This window comes from Herpailurus yagouaroundi, unplaced genomic scaffold, assembly GCF_014898765.1.
Source record: "Herpailurus yagouaroundi ecotype Mexico unplaced genomic scaffold, PumYag 29, whole genome shotgun sequence".
NCBI lineage: Eukaryota > Metazoa > Chordata > Mammalia > Carnivora > Felidae > Herpailurus > Herpailurus yagouaroundi.
Window position 1 is genome coordinate 44,110,398 of NW_024412377.1, and position 16,695 is coordinate 44,127,092.

General features: G+C 44.5%; 1 protein-coding gene across 2 annotated transcripts in view; it reads right to left on the reverse strand.

The window, feature by feature from the left end:
• GLRA1 (glycine receptor alpha 1) overlaps positions 1 to 11,559 on the reverse strand; it is an 82,846-nt gene extending 71,287 nt beyond the window's left edge. For both annotated transcript variants that reach the window (XM_040498272.1, XM_040498263.1), the window contains exon 1: positions 10,603 to 11,559. In XM_040498272.1, coding sequence (XP_040354206.1) covers positions 10,603 to 10,658 — 56 coding nt within the window. In that variant the 5' untranslated portion in view covers positions 10,659 to 11,559. The remainder of the gene's footprint in view (positions 1 to 10,602) is intronic.
• Between the last annotated feature and the right edge of the window lie 5,136 nt (positions 11,560 to 16,695).

Consider the following 16,695-nt stretch of genomic DNA (forward strand, 5'->3'; position numbering starts at 1 on the left):
TTCAATCTTGCACTGCTGTTTCCAAGCTGGGTAACCCTAGGAAAATTATTTAACCTCTCTGTTTCCTCCTCTGTAACCTCATCTATAAAATGGGATGAATAATGCCTTACAGGATTGTTCTGAAGCTTCCATGGGTTAATACATATTCAGCTTTTAGAAAGATGTCAGGCACAAAGCGAGCACTCATGGTTTGGTCATTATGTTATTAAAATCATCTGGAAGGATGAATAGCAAACTGTTGAGTAATTTACCCTGGGGGGCAAGATTTCAGTGTATTTTGGTTTTAAACATATTTCCCCATGTGATTTAAATATTTTATGGCAAACATGGAATGCTTATAATGTAAACAAACCAGCAAGTTTATTTCAAGGTTGATATTTGGAGACTTTGTTTTTATTGTGTTTTTTTTCTGCTATTAGCAGCAGGCCTGCTAGGGATACATTTGGAGAAGTCTCTGGTGTCACTCAGAGAGCTGTTGAAAACAGGTGTCTGAGGCAACAGTTTTGGGCTTCCCACAGGCCAGGTCTGGAGTGCAGCTCATGATAGGAGAGCTGGCCCCGTCCTTGCCTCCTGGCCCCGTTCTGCTCCCACCACCCACCACCCTCCTCTGGCCCTGGGTGCGGTTTCCCCTGCCTAGGGATATTCTTTTTTTTTTTTTTAAGTTTATTTATTTTTGAGATAGAGACAGAGCACGAGTGGAGGAGGGGCAGAAAGAGGGAGACACAGAATCTGAAGCAGGATCCAGGCTCTAATCATCATCAGCACAGAGCCCAATGTGGGGCTCGAACTCACAAACTGTGAGATTATGACCTGAGCTGAAGTCGGACACTTAACCGACTGAGCAACCCAGCCCCTCCCCTCCCAGGGATATTCTGAGAAGCCCATCATTGGGTGTGTTTTGGGAAAGGCAAATTTGGTCCTGTGGTGAGGGCTGGAGCTCGGGCTGTATCTCCAACCTCCTTCAGGGAAGGTAAAAGGAAACTGGTGTTCTTGGTCTTGTGTGTTTGTGGGTTAGGATGTGAGGCTTTGCTCTGATGTGAGTACTAAGGGCCAGCAATTAATAATTAAAAAAAACAAAAGGGCCAGGATTGGTGCTGGCTTTCTCCTTTTCCTCCCCACCAGGTCAGAAATTCTCTCGCAGAACCCTCAGTAGCTCTTTTATCTGAGTGCTTTTCGACACGAGGCAGGTGCAGGTGCATAAAGAAGAAAAGGCTGCAGCAACCTGTCTGCCCTTAGAGCCCCAACCATGACCCTCTGGAACGCGGGTGGGAGTCAGTGCCATTCCCCTCCCGTGTGAAGGGTGGAGATTGAAAACTCAGCTACTTATGGATGTATGTTAACTTTATTATGATCTAGAAAGAGATGGGCCCTCGGAAAGAGATGAGCCCCTGATCATCTAGAGAGGGAAATTAGTCTCTTTTCTACCTCTGTCTTTCTCATCCAGTTCAGTCCCCTCTCTCCCCCTCCCGGTTCATTCTGGGAGTAACAGTGTCAGTGCAGTGGTTAAAAGAGTGTTTTATGGAGTCAGCTTGGTTTTGAATCTTGATTTTGCCTCTTGCTAGTGGTCTTAGCTTGGGCAAATTACATAACTTCTTTATGCCTCAGTTTTGTCACCTATAAATGGGAATATACTAGTACTTCTGTCTAAGGGTTTTTATGGGCTTACGAGATGAGGCACGTGATGTTGCTAGCACAGTACCTGGCATTCGATAAATGTTCAATAAATAGTAACAACTATTATTAGTGCATTGTTACGGCCCAGGCTGAGAGGGAGCAGCACAAGAGAGCGAGGAGGGAAGATTCAGGAAGAAAGGAATAGCAGACTGCAGTATCTATTAGCATAAAAGATGCACATGTTCTGTGCCCCAGCCGTTCCATTTCTTGTTCTTGTTATCTGCCTGGAAAAATGTCACATGTGTTCACAAAGATGTAGGTACACTGTGATTATTGCAGCACTGAAGGCAGTGGAAAACTTAGAAAAAAAAAGTATAAATGCCCATCAGTGGGGGGGATGGCTGGAAAACAATGGAATACACACAACATGAAATGGTTGCAATAGTTAAAAGAATGAGGTGAGCTGTGTGCCTCAACAGGTAAAGCTTCCCAAGACCTGTGGAGATGCGAACGAAACGAATTGCAGACTTATGTAGGCAATATAATTCCATGAAATGATAGTCTACACGTATATATTTCAATAGTGATACCCACGTGTGTATGTATACGTCTACGCATGCACACCCATATATGAATAAAAATGATCAAGTACAATACCCCTTAAGGAAACATAAAGCTGGGAGGGACCTGGAGATCATATCAAAGGGGGAGTTTTAAGCTTAAGTCTAGTATTAGATTTTTTTGAAAAGAGAATATATGCCTATATTGTACAATTAAAAATGATCAGGAACAGAGAAAGGGAAATCCGTATCTGGCTCAGAATCAGAAGAATATGACTGTCGAACTAAAGGCCTGATGGGAAATTCCCAGCCCTCCTGTCAGGAGCTTCCTGCCACCCTCCCACTGCAGCCCACTGGCAGAGGGTGAGGGCTGTTAGCCTGATAAACGCCCCGGATCCCCAGGGCTGTGGCTTATATATATATATATATTGCATATATATATGGTGGTGTGGTGAGCTAGGAGAAAGGAGATCTATATTTGAATCCTGGATTTACCTTGAGAGTAACAGCAGGGTGTTCGGCAAGTCACTTCTCCAAACCTCAGTTTTCTTAACTCTAAAATGGGGATAGTAACCGCTGTCTCGTATCTGTTTTTTAAGGTGATTGGGAAGCTCCCATGGGATCGTGAACGTGAAACGCTCCTTAAACTGTGAAGTGCTCTTGTAAGAGAGGGCTGCACCTCTGCCCGGCAGCCAGGGTTGCAGCGGACTTGCCGCATTCCTCTGGAGCCGGGCAGTGTTGCAGAACTGAGCACACCGCCATCAACACGCAGCTCGCAAAGGCCGAAGATCATAGCAGTCACTTTATTTGATGTATACGATCATAATGTGCTTTGCGGAAAGGTTAATAGGTCAAAGGGGGTAGAGAAGAAGGAAGGACGTGGTCCCGAGGTCAGACAGATGGTAGAATGGGGCAATGGTGTCTGAACATCTGGGAGTCCTAAACAATACTCTAGTTATGTTGGGTCATCGTTGGAGAAAGAAACCACAGATCTCCTCCCTCTCATCACCTTGATCTACTTCCTGTATCAGTCCCGAGAGACTCTCAGTGCTACGTCCTAGGCCGCCCACCCCCCACCCCCGGTGCCCGGATTTAAAGCCCATTCTTCAGGTGCCCCTTCTCTTTATCCAGCATCACATGGCTAGAGTGCCCGGCTGCGTAAATGGGCGCTTTTGGTGTGCTAGGACTTCAGGGCCCAGGCCACCCACCAGTTAGGGAATGGGGATAGCTGTCTGAGGTTTGTGTCTGTGAGGGAGGACAGCGTGTGAGAGTGCCAAAGGAAGGAAAGTGCAGTGGCAGAGTCGAGGGCACACAGCCCTTAGAGATGACATGCAGGGGAGTAAGTTTGGGGGACGAAAATAATCCCATAGGACCTTGGGAGCTCTGCCATTCACTCTGTAGCCTTCAGGAAGTTATTTATCCTCTCTTCATCTGCAAAATAAAAGGGTTGATCTATGTCAGGTGTCCCTAGCCAGGATCATTTAGAACCTTGCTACTCAAACTGTTGGTCCATGGAAACATCAGCATCACCTGGGGGTTCTTAGAAATGCAGACTCTCACCGCCCCCAGCCCAGACCTTCTGAGCCTGAATCAGCATCTAACTGAGATTCTCAGGTGATTCATACACACACTAAAGTTTGAGACTCTTGGTAACATTATAGGTTTCTGGGTCCCCCGCCTGAAGGATCCTGTTTCAGTAGTCTGGTACGATGGTAGGAAACTCTACGTTTGACAAGCCGCTCACTGCTAGATTGGAGAGCTGTTGAATTCTAGAATTGCCTTAAGTTTCCATGATTCTGTTGGTACTTAAGACTCGCTGAAGGGAAAGTGTGATTTTCTGGGGGTGAATGGGAGGGAAATTGAGGACGGACCTTGCCAGGAAGGGAGTAGAGGCTTATACTCTAGGTGCCTGTGGGTTGCCCAGTACACGAAGCAAGAGAGAACGCTGCCCATTTCACGGCTGGGATTAATGACTGTCAGCAGCTCCCTGTTAAGATGGTAAACTCATTTAACAATGGACACTGAGAAACAGCCGAATCCAAAGGCGGAGAGTGGTAATCTAATTGCACTGAATTAGCCTCGGGAGACTTGGACAATATCAACTTCAGAAAACCACAAAGCGATCCTTTATAAGGAGTTTCAAAGGCTTTGGGGCCTCAGCACCCCTCATAAGAGCTTGAATTACAAAGCATAGGCACTGTGCGGATAAGTCCGTCTCCTCAGCATCTCAGGGCATTGTTCCCTTCTAACGTGCTTTCTGAACGCATTTGCTAGCTGGCCCTATGGGGGGTCAGTTGTGTGTTGGGCTTACCAGAGGGTTGGTTCAGAAGGGACAGTGGGAGTTCGGGGCCAAGAGGCCTTCAGCCATACAGGCCATCGGTCCTGTGAACACAAGCCGTGCCTGTGGACTTTTCTGTAGACCAGTGCATTTTCTAGGGGTCTTTTTTGGCTCTGACATTTTCTTAGTCTGAGGTTCTTCTCATTTCTTAAAACCAGCCTCTTACATAACCAGGTGGTTTCTTTTAATAATCCTTTGTTGCATCGTGTGTGTGTATTCATTGCCCAATTTATTCGTCACCAGTCCATTTTAAAGAAGGAAAAGTTATGAGTGAATGTGTGTTTAGGGTGTACCCAGAGAGCTTACAAAGATCGGAGGGTAATTTGGGGATCAGGAAAAGAGGGAATATAAATATCGTAAAGATTTGTCCTTGACCTGCATTCATTTACTTTTTTGCAGTAAATTACAAATCTCAATCCTCAAAAGCAGCTTGGATTTCTTCTACATCTCTCATGGGAGGTGGGTTTCTCTGCCTTCATTCCTCCGGTGACAGGGACCCTTACTACCACTGAGGCAGCCCATTGCACCACTTGACAAATCTGTCAGAAAGTTCCAAATTACATTGAGCTAGAATTTGTGTGTGTGTACAGTAAAATAATTACCCATTAATTTGCTCCAGTTCTTCTCTTGGAGCTATATAGAATAAATCAACTTTAATGTTTCCCAAATGGGGTCCCTGGATACCTATGGGGTTCATGAAATAGTAATGAGGATTCGGAATCCATTTTAAACATTTCAGAGACTCTAACAAATTGCATATTTACTTCTGACAAAGCTCTATGGACTAACTAAAAGGCATCACGTGTCTTTGCTTTTGTTTTTTTTCTTAGGTCAACTCAGTGTGGCGACACTGTCTATACCATGATGTTTAGTATTTCTGAACATTATCAAAGGCAGTTATGGATGCCTTCGATTAATAAAAATGGGGAAAATAAGTTAATGGTGTATAGGATTTGGTTAACAAAATTTTACAAGCATAGACTTTATGGGCGAGGAAAAAAACCGAAATAGAATCCCTGATAAAAGTATAGAAACTTTTGGTCTCTTTTCATGCTCCTCTTCAGATCTATGGGGACAGTAATCAAACACCATGTTTTCTCATCGTCCAAAGCACTTCCTGGGGGAGAGAGACATATCCATGTGATTTGTTAATAATCGTATCTAGAATGTGATAACCCTCCAGAGTGAAGTTGCTTAATGAGGTCCTCAGTTCTTTCAGACTTTTGAGTCTGCATATAATGCAATGTCACTACTTCATATAACAATTGAAATATGAGGCAATATTTTTAACCAAAAGCATTCTATCATGGAGATTGGAGGAGGACAATTCTTAACTGGCACAGTTAAAAATGATTTTAGAGAGATTGATGTGTTGATTCCCTTCATCTTACAGCTGGGGAAACTGAGGGCCAGAAAGGTCATGGAACCCTGTCAAGGTCAGGCCACTAGCTAAATTCTGGATCCCAGGTCTCCTGCCCTTTGGGCCAAGTCCGCTTTGCCTAAAGCAGCAGAAAACCTGCAGAATAGCGTCAAGATGGCCAGGCGGGAGACAGTGCCATCCGTCTTAAAAATCATTCTGGCTTCTGCCAGCTGATGAAGGAAAGTTAATGACGCCCACATAAATGCGATGCTGTCGCAGGACGCGTACACAGGCTGTCGGGAGAGGAGCTCTGCGGGCCCTCTGAAGAAGAAAAGAGGTTTTTAATGTAGCTTTAAAGGGAGCAGTGTCTCCTCTTTCTGCAAGGACAGGGACTGTGGCATCTGTTACCTCCGTGTCCCCCATAGAGTGCAGAGTTTGGGATTGGACACATAAATACATGATAAATAAATGCCTAGTGAAGAAATGAAGGCAGAGTCAGTGTTGAAGCAAGTTCATTCTGAGCCTTTGTGGGTGTGGGCCTCTGTCTTTCACAAAGACCTTATCCCAGGCTGGAGGCAACATAGGGGTGTTGGAATCAGTCATTTGAGTTGATTGGTAAGCAAACTGAGTCCCCATGATGCGGAGTCTTATGAAAGCCATGCTGCAGGATGGGAGCAGAGCTCACTTTAGAACAGGGGGCTTTCAAATCCTAGCCTAACTGCTTTCTCCACTGCACCACATTTGCAACCTCTTTCGGAGTTAAGTTGGTCTCAGGGATAAATTCCCTAAATATCCCCTGATAGGTCATCACCAGTTTTGCAAATACACAGAAGTTATGCGCCAATTCATAACTCTATTTACCAGCCTAGGGGCCATATCTAAGCTATCCTTTGGGAATAAAAGATGTGATGTTTTCTTTTCTCTTACTCAAGGTTCCTAAGCCCCCAGAAGAGGGTAGACTGACAGTTTGATTGGGCCTGGTGCAAGCTTGCCCAAGGAACTTCTTTCCTCGGTAAAAAAGTCCTTGGCCCATTTCAGAAGCTCTTAAATGCTTTCTGCAGTGCCCAAAACGCAGCGGGTAAGATTTGAGGGAAAATACAGCTATGCTACTGGGAGGAAGAGATCCAGAGGGGGCACCTCAAAAGAAAACTCATTTACCTTCCAACTGGGTGGGTTTCCAGGACCCAGATATGAAACAATCTATCTGCCATGTTTCTCTTGACCCTTGTGTGAATAGAAACATCTTTCCTTCAAGATTTTAATGACCTTTCTTAACAAATGAGTGTCATATTCAGCACAAAGCCCTGTGCAAGGAAGCATGGCAAAACCATCCATGGGTTAGACTTGGTTTATCTCCTCTCCCTTTATTCCCTTTGCAAGCATGAGCTAGGTCCCTTTTTGCTTCATTGGGGTGATTTGTGTGGTTCATGGGGGGCATGTTCTCAAGGAAACTAGACTTTTCTCCCCATTGTAATTAGGACATCGGAACAGCAGATTAAGAATTTGGTCATTCAATACCAGTGGTTCTCAACTGCATACAATTTTTGCACTCCCTACCCCAGGATTTTTGGCAGGGTCTGGAGACATTTTTGATAGTCATGACTGGGGGGAGGGGATGTCACCGAGGCCACGGTACTGCTGAACATCTTACAATGCACAGGACAGCCCTCCTAATAAAGATTATCCAGTTCAAAATGTCAGTAGTGCCGAGACTGAGAAACACAGTTACATGCTATGAATTACCCAGAAGATAAAAAATGTTGGGGTCTTCCTGGGCCTTTCCAACCATAAGCTAGAAGGTAAGCGTTCTGTGAATCAAAGCAAGTTCCCTTTGGCTTGCAAAGGAGGTTGAAAGGAATGTGCTTCTACCATTAAAAAACCCCCCAAAAACCATATCTTTGTCTATTATTTTTGGCCAGTCTGGCTATAAAGCCCCATCTCCAACTGCAAACAAAGAGACAAAATTTAGGTTATCGAATCCTAGGATGTCACTCATGGTTTTAGAACCATAGGCTTTTAAAATACCAAAGGAGGAACTTCAGCCAAATCACCTCATTTTATTTATGGGGTCACAGTTGATGAGCACTGCAATGCTGTTTGTGTCCCAGTACCCTATGTCTCTCTCCCCGTCAGCTCTTTGGAAGGCCTCAATGCGTTCTCTGTGTTGGCACCATATGAGGTTTCTGCCTCACTTCGACTGCTGTTTTGTTTTACTGTTTACTGTCATTATGGCCATTTTGCTGGTGATGTACTAATGCAGCAGCACTTCTGTTATTGATGGCCTTTCCTTTTCTAGCCCCCAGATTTCCCCCAACAAGGTGAACAGCTGGCATCATTTAATCTAAGTAGTACCTGGGTGCCTGAGATGATTGGATTGGCTCATTCCAACACGGTGCCTGTCCCTTGGGGGAGAAAGGGTTATTCACATGGAACCTGCTAGGCTGCCAGTCTCCATTTACCCCCACATACAATTCTATTGAGTCCCCAGATTTTAATGCTTCTGTATTTTCACCTAAAATTTAAAAAATGAGAGAGTTAGAAATGAAAGTGCCAATGACACAAGGATAATACTTTCCCTCCTTTTGACCTTTTTTTTCCAATCTCTCTGAAAAATTGCTGAGGGTATTTCCTGAGTTCAATTCCTAGCTTCATTATTTTATGTTTCAGAACAGTTCTGAAACAACATTGACTCCTCAGATGATGTAGTCATTCCTATATTTTGAAAGTGCAGTGGTACCAATCCCTTCCCAGCTCTCCAGAGTCATGACTTTTCTTTCCTTATAAACACAGAATCCCATACACATTGTAGCTCAGATATGCCTTGACACATGTAGGGGAAGGAGATGTAGAGTGATGTTTCCTGATGGGCTACCACCAGTTTACTTAAAGAATTAGCACAGTGGATTCATCACCTTCTCGAAATGATTACAATGCAAACCTTTTAGACCGTGTCTCCCTTTTGTGAAAGACAATGTCGGGGAGAAGAAAATCAAACGTACTGTTCATCAATAAAAAAGGAGTCGGGTGTGTGTGTGTGGTGGCGGGGTGGGGGAAGTGATGTGCTTGGTCCTATTAATTTGCTCTTTATTCTTTCTGGTTCAGTTCTGTCTCGGTAAGCCAAACAGAGAATCAATTTGCATACAAATGTTACCAAGTACCCCACCTCCGCGGCATTTTACAGTTCTATATGTATGTAGGGGAGAAAGGATTTGATATTAAGAGGATACTTCCTGCCCCTTCCTCCATAAAGTAGCTACATTTCACAGGGCCCTGGATTGTTGCACTTTTTCATTCTATCTGACTCCCTATTTGCATTCTGAGCTGTGGGCAGGACTATGGCCTATCAAAGAATTATTTGAACTAGAGATTAGAAGCTTTAGCGTTGGGTATCTCAGGGAAGGAGGGGGTCTTTTCCCCATCTCAAGAGAAAGACATGAAGAGAGGTTCACATATAGACCCTTATAATCCGGGGTTGGGGGAGGAGTCATTCATTTAATAAACCAACCGACAGGTTAGTCAAACTAACAATTCATATGCAGAATTCTCCACAATGTTAAAAGGAAAAGCAATAATTAGTTGCTGGTTTATGATGGGAGAGAATAATATTTGGTGGTTACTTATTTTTAAAAATAACCTAGAGTGGGCCTTTCAAATGGCTGTTAATACAGTGCCATGGTAAAACATGAGAGGCAGGTATCTAAAATGAGGAAGATTAATGATCCCTGCGGGTCATGGAGGAAGAATAATTTTTTTCAATTCATATAAATGGAATTTATCATAACCATCTCTGACGATGGCTGATTCACCCACTTACAAAAGAACTATCTATTTCAATGCTTCCTGAAGAGGGTGATTTTTCACTTTTCACTTGTACTAACATAGAATGCTAAGCCTGTAGGCAGAAAATTTTAACCTGAAGAGATAACGGATGAGGGAACTCAGCTACAGATTCAGGGACAGACATAAATTAAACAAAACAAACAAGAATTGTCCATCAGTTCAGGATCTGCAGCTAACAAAGTAAGAGTTTGGAAAGGTGAGTGGGTGAGAGGAGGGAGTCAAAGTTTCTAAAGGGAAATCTTTCCCAGAATCTGTTCCTAAGTAGATCCACTCTGCACCCAAGTTCAGGGCTTTACAACCGGAGGTCATAACACTATTGTTTCCAAGCACTAAGCCTCAGCCTACTCCCCCCCCGCCCTGCCCCACGCAGAAAAAGAAAACAACAACAAAAAAGGAGAGAAAATGAAATGTTCTGTGTCCAGTGAGCTCGAGTGCAACCTTCCCCGTCACCGCTAGTTGTCACTTGGCTCCCAGACGGGAGAGCTGAGGTTTTCGGCACTGCGGTTAGAGAGAATGCAGTCCTAATTAAACTGAGTAACTCCAAAAGCTTCCCCTTAAAGTCCTCAGCCCAGTGAAAGCCAATATGCAGAGGGGCTGGGGGCCAGTGATGGGGCAGGTGTATAGCAGATGGAAGGACAAACAAATCACACACACACACACACAAAAACAGGCAAACAGCTGCTAGAGCAGCGACTGTCTCAGACCTCCACGCACAAGCCAGACACCCTGCGGGAGGGGTGGGGTGGGGGAGCGGGGGATGGAAGGACCCGATTGCAGCGGTATACAGCAGCCCCTTCCCCCCAAAATGAAGGGATAACGGACAGAGTCAGCCTCAGTGCTCCTTTCCCCCATTTCCATTACAGCGATGTGGTCAGTAGAAAATTGCATACCTGAAGAATACAATGGTCTCCCAAAGGTAGAGTCGAAGAGTATTGAAGCTGTACATTTTTCAGGTCCTTGTGCTTTGTAGTCCACGAGTTATGAGGGTAAAAAATGTTTCAAATTGGCACTTACAAAACCAGCGAGCGCTATTGAAAAAATAATCCAGATGCTAAGGGGAGGTGGAGAACAGGGGCGCGGAGGGAGAGCCCCAGGGGAAATTGGAACGAGGGGGCTGTAGGTACCACGGACAGAGGCAGCCGTGAAGCGTTTCAGCACCACGGAGAGCGTCCAGCCCTGCTTTTCAGGAGCGCGAAGAGTATTGCTGTTTGTTAAACTCCAGCTTGTCTGTTGGCTCCCTGCGGCGCTGGGGAGGCACGTTTGGGGGTGGGTATATATTCTTTTTTACCCCTGTTTTTCTGTTTAAACGGCCAGCTCCATGCAAGGGAAAAAAATCTTCTGTGGCGATCAGAGCGCTGGCCTCCGACCGTTAGATTGGGCGAGCATCTTGGGTAGAGAGAGCAGGGCTTTATGCCCCTGGGCTGGCCTGAGGGGGCTAGGGGCCAGGGGAAGCGATTGACGGTGCTGCCTTCAGTTAAATTCCGGAGAATGTGCCAGGCTGGCGCATCGCGACCGAGTCCCGGAATCTCGTTTCCCTGCCTGCGTGCGAGTCTGTTGTCGCCTTGCGATCCCTGTTCTCTGGTCCCCGCCGAATAAGTTATGATCGCTGCAGGAAGGGTGTCCCATTGCTTAGGGCTGCAGGCATGAGAGAGCTCAGGGCAAGTTTCAGGGGCTGTCAGGGTCCATGGCGACCCCGCGGGGCTGAGGAGCCCAGGGCTTCAGATGAATCTCGATTTTCTGAGCTCGCCCATCTTCCTTTGGCCAGGACTCCCTCAGATCTTCAGACTTTCTTACTGCATTAATTTAACAAACTGGCGGCATGCGAGCTGGGAGGGGGGCGGGCGAAGGCTGATGGGAGGGGGTGGAGAGGAAAAAAAGGGGGGAAAAACTCCTTAGTATCTTCAAACCCTCCCACTCGAGGTGCTCATTGGCCCACGGTTGCGAAAACCAGATCTTTTCTCAGTGTTTGGCCAATCGCGTTTTAGACTCTAGGTTGAGTTTAACGCTTAAAGTGCTGGACGAGATCCTCGACTCTTCTTTCCTTTGCAAGCGGGCGGTGGGGTGGGGGAGATTATGGAGTTAATCTCTTGAGGTCTCTTAAAATATTGCCTTGATATTTAAAGAATGTGGTTGTATGTGAGGAAAACAAACACCACGGGTCCTAGTTCGGACCTGCCTCTGGGCTCAGCATACCATCTTAAAAGGGAAGAATTGAACCGGATCCCTGAGTTTCTTTAGAGCTCTGAAGTTTTAATACTTGGTACAGAAGTAAAGGAGAGGTTTCAAAAAGACGTCTGGCCCATAAAAGACTGCTTCTCTTCCCCTGGGCCACTGCAATGGGAAAATACAGGAGAAATTCCTTGAGCACTTCCCAGGGTCCAGAGGGAGCAGTCCTGGCCTCACTGTTGGAGCCCTTAGGGGAGATAAGGAAGATATGCAGTCTTCCAACAGGACAGGAGACAGTTTTATTTACATTTCACAACCTACGGCAACAGAGCCTAAGAGAGCTGTGTCTTGTTCCAAAACAATGATTGAGCCAAGCTATACACACAGGTATCTAGTACTTAACCACTCCTGCTTCCTTTTTTCTCTTCCTCCTGCTTCTCTCTTTCCCATCTTATTTGAGTCTCAGAAACCAGCTAGCTATAGATTTCACTCTAGAGCCCAGCTGGGGAGGTGGAGTTAATCAGATTTTCTCCAAGCTCCCAGAATTTAGTGGATTAATAGCCTTGCAGGATTTTCTGGCTGATTTGAACTGGCTGGGACTCTGGGGTCTCTCCCTCCTAGCCTACCAAGTGGGGACAACTCTTCCCTCTTTCTCAGCAGCGTTAGGAATGCCTTCTTTTGAGTTTTTGGAGGTTGATTTTCCCTAGAATAGTTCTTAACAGTTCAGGTCTCTCCAAGCCCAGGCTTTCTCCCTGAAGAAGCCTGGAAAGCTTTGTTCTCCAGCCTCCTACCAACAGGGATTTCTCCCACCCCCACCCCCCACACCACTGTTACACACCCCACATTACTCTCTTTTATTGGCTTCCACACACTGGAACAGTAATGGGCTGCTTAGAATTTCCATGAGTTTGAGTAGTGACTGAAAAGGAAATTTTGCTTTAAAGGTGGATTTTCATAGGAGTCTGATAAAAATTTATATTATCTATCTATCTACCTACCTACCTACCTACCCACCCATATCTATCACTAACCTTTACTAGCATGCTTTTTACGTATCAGGTACTATTGTGCACTTCCCATAATGTCATCTACTTCTCACAGTAATACCTTGACATAAATATTATCCTTGTGAATGCATTTGTGTACATTTGTGAGTAGCTTGGGCAAGACAAACGTGTATATTTCTATGTGTACAAATTGATTTGTGATCCGTAGCCACCCTAATTCTGAAGCAAATGTGTGGTGCATATGTTTATTTACACATTTGTGTTTGTAAATGGTCTCTGTCCACAAAGGCATATATGTATGCACCTATCTGTGACATTTTTGTACCCCTGAAGGTACTGAAACAAACTGTGATGTCACAACTTTGTGCTTGTTCCTTACCTGGCTAGGAAGCGATTGTGTGGGCAGGTGGGATGCAGCATGTAAAAGTTACTTTTTCTTTTCCTTGAAGGGATGTGGTGTGGTGTGTGTGTGTGTGTGTGTGTGTGTGTGTGTGTGTGTGTGTTGTTGTTGTTGTTGTTGTTGCTGCTGCTGCTGCTGCTGCTGTAGTGGGTGTGACTGGTTCCAAGGCTTTGGGCTGTTCTGGAGATGAGAGTAATTATTGCCTGGGGGCACCTGTTTTCTAGTAGGCCCTTACTTTTATTTAATCAGCATACATGAAGTAAGAGTGTGCTGGGCCTTGGGGATATGACAGTATGTAAGAGAAACAGTGCTTTGAACTTCTGAACATGAAATCACTTTGGAGGTTCAGTGGGAAAAGCTCCTCATGGTTGCGAATCTACACTTTTTACCCCATATCTCGTGTATTTCTTATGCCCATAAGCGGTATACTCGGATCTTTCTCTCTTGTTGTAGGTCACTATCGAAACTACCTGCAGGCTTGGAGGTCAGAGATTTATGTTTTTATTTTATCTCTGCCTCAAAAAGGCTGGATGATGTTGGGTAAATGACCAAATCTCTTTGGGCCTAAGTCAAACAGGGAGAGTAACATCCCTTCATCTCATCATAAGAAGCTGCATAGAAGAAATGGCATTCAGGTCTAATCTTATTGTGACTACATGCTATGAAACAGAAATCTCAATGGAATGGAATGAGTTTGCTTCAGCAGATGGTCCATTTCTTATGATAAGTATTCTGTGTAGCCTAATTCCCATACTTGAGTGGCCCGTTATAGGTAGCCAGATTTGAACCATTCCAAGTATGAATACATTTTGACCTATACTGAGATTTATTACTAGAGTCCATTCATTCTTTCATTAATGACACAAAATATTTATTGAGCATTTACTATGTGTTAGTCACTGTGCTAAGGAATGGGGATATAGCAGGGAACAAAACAGGTAGTGATCCCCATTCTAATGGAGTGTATCTCCCGGTGGAGGGAGACAGAAGATAAAAAAAAAGGCAATTTATGATGTACTAGGCAATCATAAGGATTAAAGAGAAGAAAGTGGTCTCAGGGCAGAGAGTGATATAGAGGCACTATTTTATATAGTGTGGTTAGACCAGGGTGTGCTTTCTGAAAAGAAGAAAAACATTTGAACAAGTGACTGAAGGAAGTGAGGGAATGAGCCATGTGAACCTCGGGGAGGGGGGAGGGGAAGGAGAGTTTTCCAGGCAGTGCAGAAAGCAAATGTAAAGAGTCTGAGAGGGAAATATGCTTAGAGTGTGCAAGAAATAGCAAGGAGGCCATTGTGCCTGGGTGGAGTGAGTGAAGTTGAGAGGACCAGGTTAGAGAAGGCTCGGGGGCTGGGGCATACACTACCTCCAGGGCATAGTAAGGACTTTAGGTTCACTTTTGAGTGAGACCCATTGGAGGGTTTCGAGCAGAGGAGTAACAAGTTCTGACTTAACATTTTAACAAGATTAGTCTGGCTACTGTGCTTAGAATAAAATGTGTAGGGAGGGAGGGGGCAAAATGAAAACAAGGATACTAGTTAGAAGCTACTGAAAAAAGTCCATGTGAGAGAGTCTTAGAAACTGTTCTTGTTCAACACTTTTATTTACAGAAGAGGAAAATTATATCCAGAGAGGTTCAGTGACTCACCCCCTAGACTAATAGCAGAGTTGGGACAAGAATACAGGTACCTAATTATAGCTGAAGGGTCTTTCCACCATTTTTTGCTCCCACGAAGATGAAGGGCATGGGAAGGGTAGGTAAAGGAAATCTACAAGGAAGGGACTTTACCTGGCTTCTTGATGATATGTTTAGCACCTGCACAGTGCCTGGCACATAGGAGGAGCTCAGTAGATATTTCTTGCCAGGATGAATAAGTGAATAAGTGAAAGAAGAACAAAAAGATTTAGGCAGAGGGCCTGAAGAGAGAAGAGGAAGGAATAGTGTTAATCAGGTGAGATTACGCAGGCCTGAACCAGCTAATGTAATTAACACAGTGCCAAGTCTCTGACCATAATGACATTCACAGAGGAGAGGTCTGGGCGTCTCAAGACTTCTTTGACAGGCCTCAATGATACTTTGTAAAGAGAGACAGATATTTGGAGCAACTAAGCAGCTTGCCTAATTGTGCTGAAGTATTAGGATGAATATGGGTCTTCAAATAGTACTACGGAAAAGCCTTTCCTCCAAGGAGCTGGAGGCTACTGCCAGCCTTTCCGAACCCAACTTAGAGAATGAACTTGGTACCTTCTTCTTCTTCTTCCTCTTCCCCTTCTCCTCCTCCTCCTCCTCCTCCTCCTCCTCCTCCTTCTTCTTCTTCTGAATTGCAAAGCAACAGTATGTTTTCTGTGCTTTACAGAAGGGACCTCAGAAGTATTTGGGAGATCTCAGTGGCCCTGGGAGAATTTTTTAGTCATAAGGAGTGGATGCATAAAATATTGAGAGACCTTTCCTTCCATTTTTCTGATTAGTCACACAGAAGCCAGGAAATTGGAATGACTGGCCTAAGGTATCACCACAAAGCAAGATCTAGAACTCAGGACTCCCATCTCTCACGTCCTGGCTCCTAACCCCTGCATTTAGAGACCTAAAATAAAGGAAGAGGAGGTAGGATCAGTGAAGAAGAAAGGCCTCATATCAAGACTGATCAGCCCCTGACTTTCTGCCCAGAGACTCCCCAATTTAGTTTTTCAGCCAAGTCTATATGTATATCCTGAGTTCCAGCAGCTTGACATCCACGTGAGACTTTTCATCGTCTCCTTGTGCTGTTTTCCTATCTTTCCATCAAACGTTCTCAGTCTCTTTTTTCCTACTTTCTGCTCTGTCTGTCCTTAACTCCTATTTCATGTTTATCCAGTTAGTTCCTCTTGTTGGGTCTCTCACTGCCTCCACAAGGAGTTTTGGCATGAAAAAGGCTTGGCAGATGATATACCTTCACTCAGAGGTTCATTCGTTTAAAAAGTACACATATTTTGCACACGAACTGTGTGTGTGACACTGTGCTGAGGTTTTGCATCTCTACTAAAAGAGTTGTTCATTTGGTTTTTAACAAATATTGATTAACTACCTTCTCTGTGCTAGGAATTATGGCAAATGGGTCATGATCAGTGTTGGTTGAAGGCGATTCTTGTATTACATATTTAAAAACCATTTAAACTGGAAATACACATATATTAGTGCATAAGTTTTGTTAAGTTACTCATAAAATGGATGCTATCGATATAATGATACAGAACGTTACCAGCACCCTCGAAGCCTACCTCACATTCCCTCCCAGTCATTGCATGCCAAAGGTAGCTGCTGTTCTAATTTCTATTACTTTTATTTTACTTGCTTTTGGCTAAACGAGGTCATCTTTGTTCATGAGAGGGCATTAACCTATAACTTTCCTTTTTAAAAATGTCTTTTTCAGGTT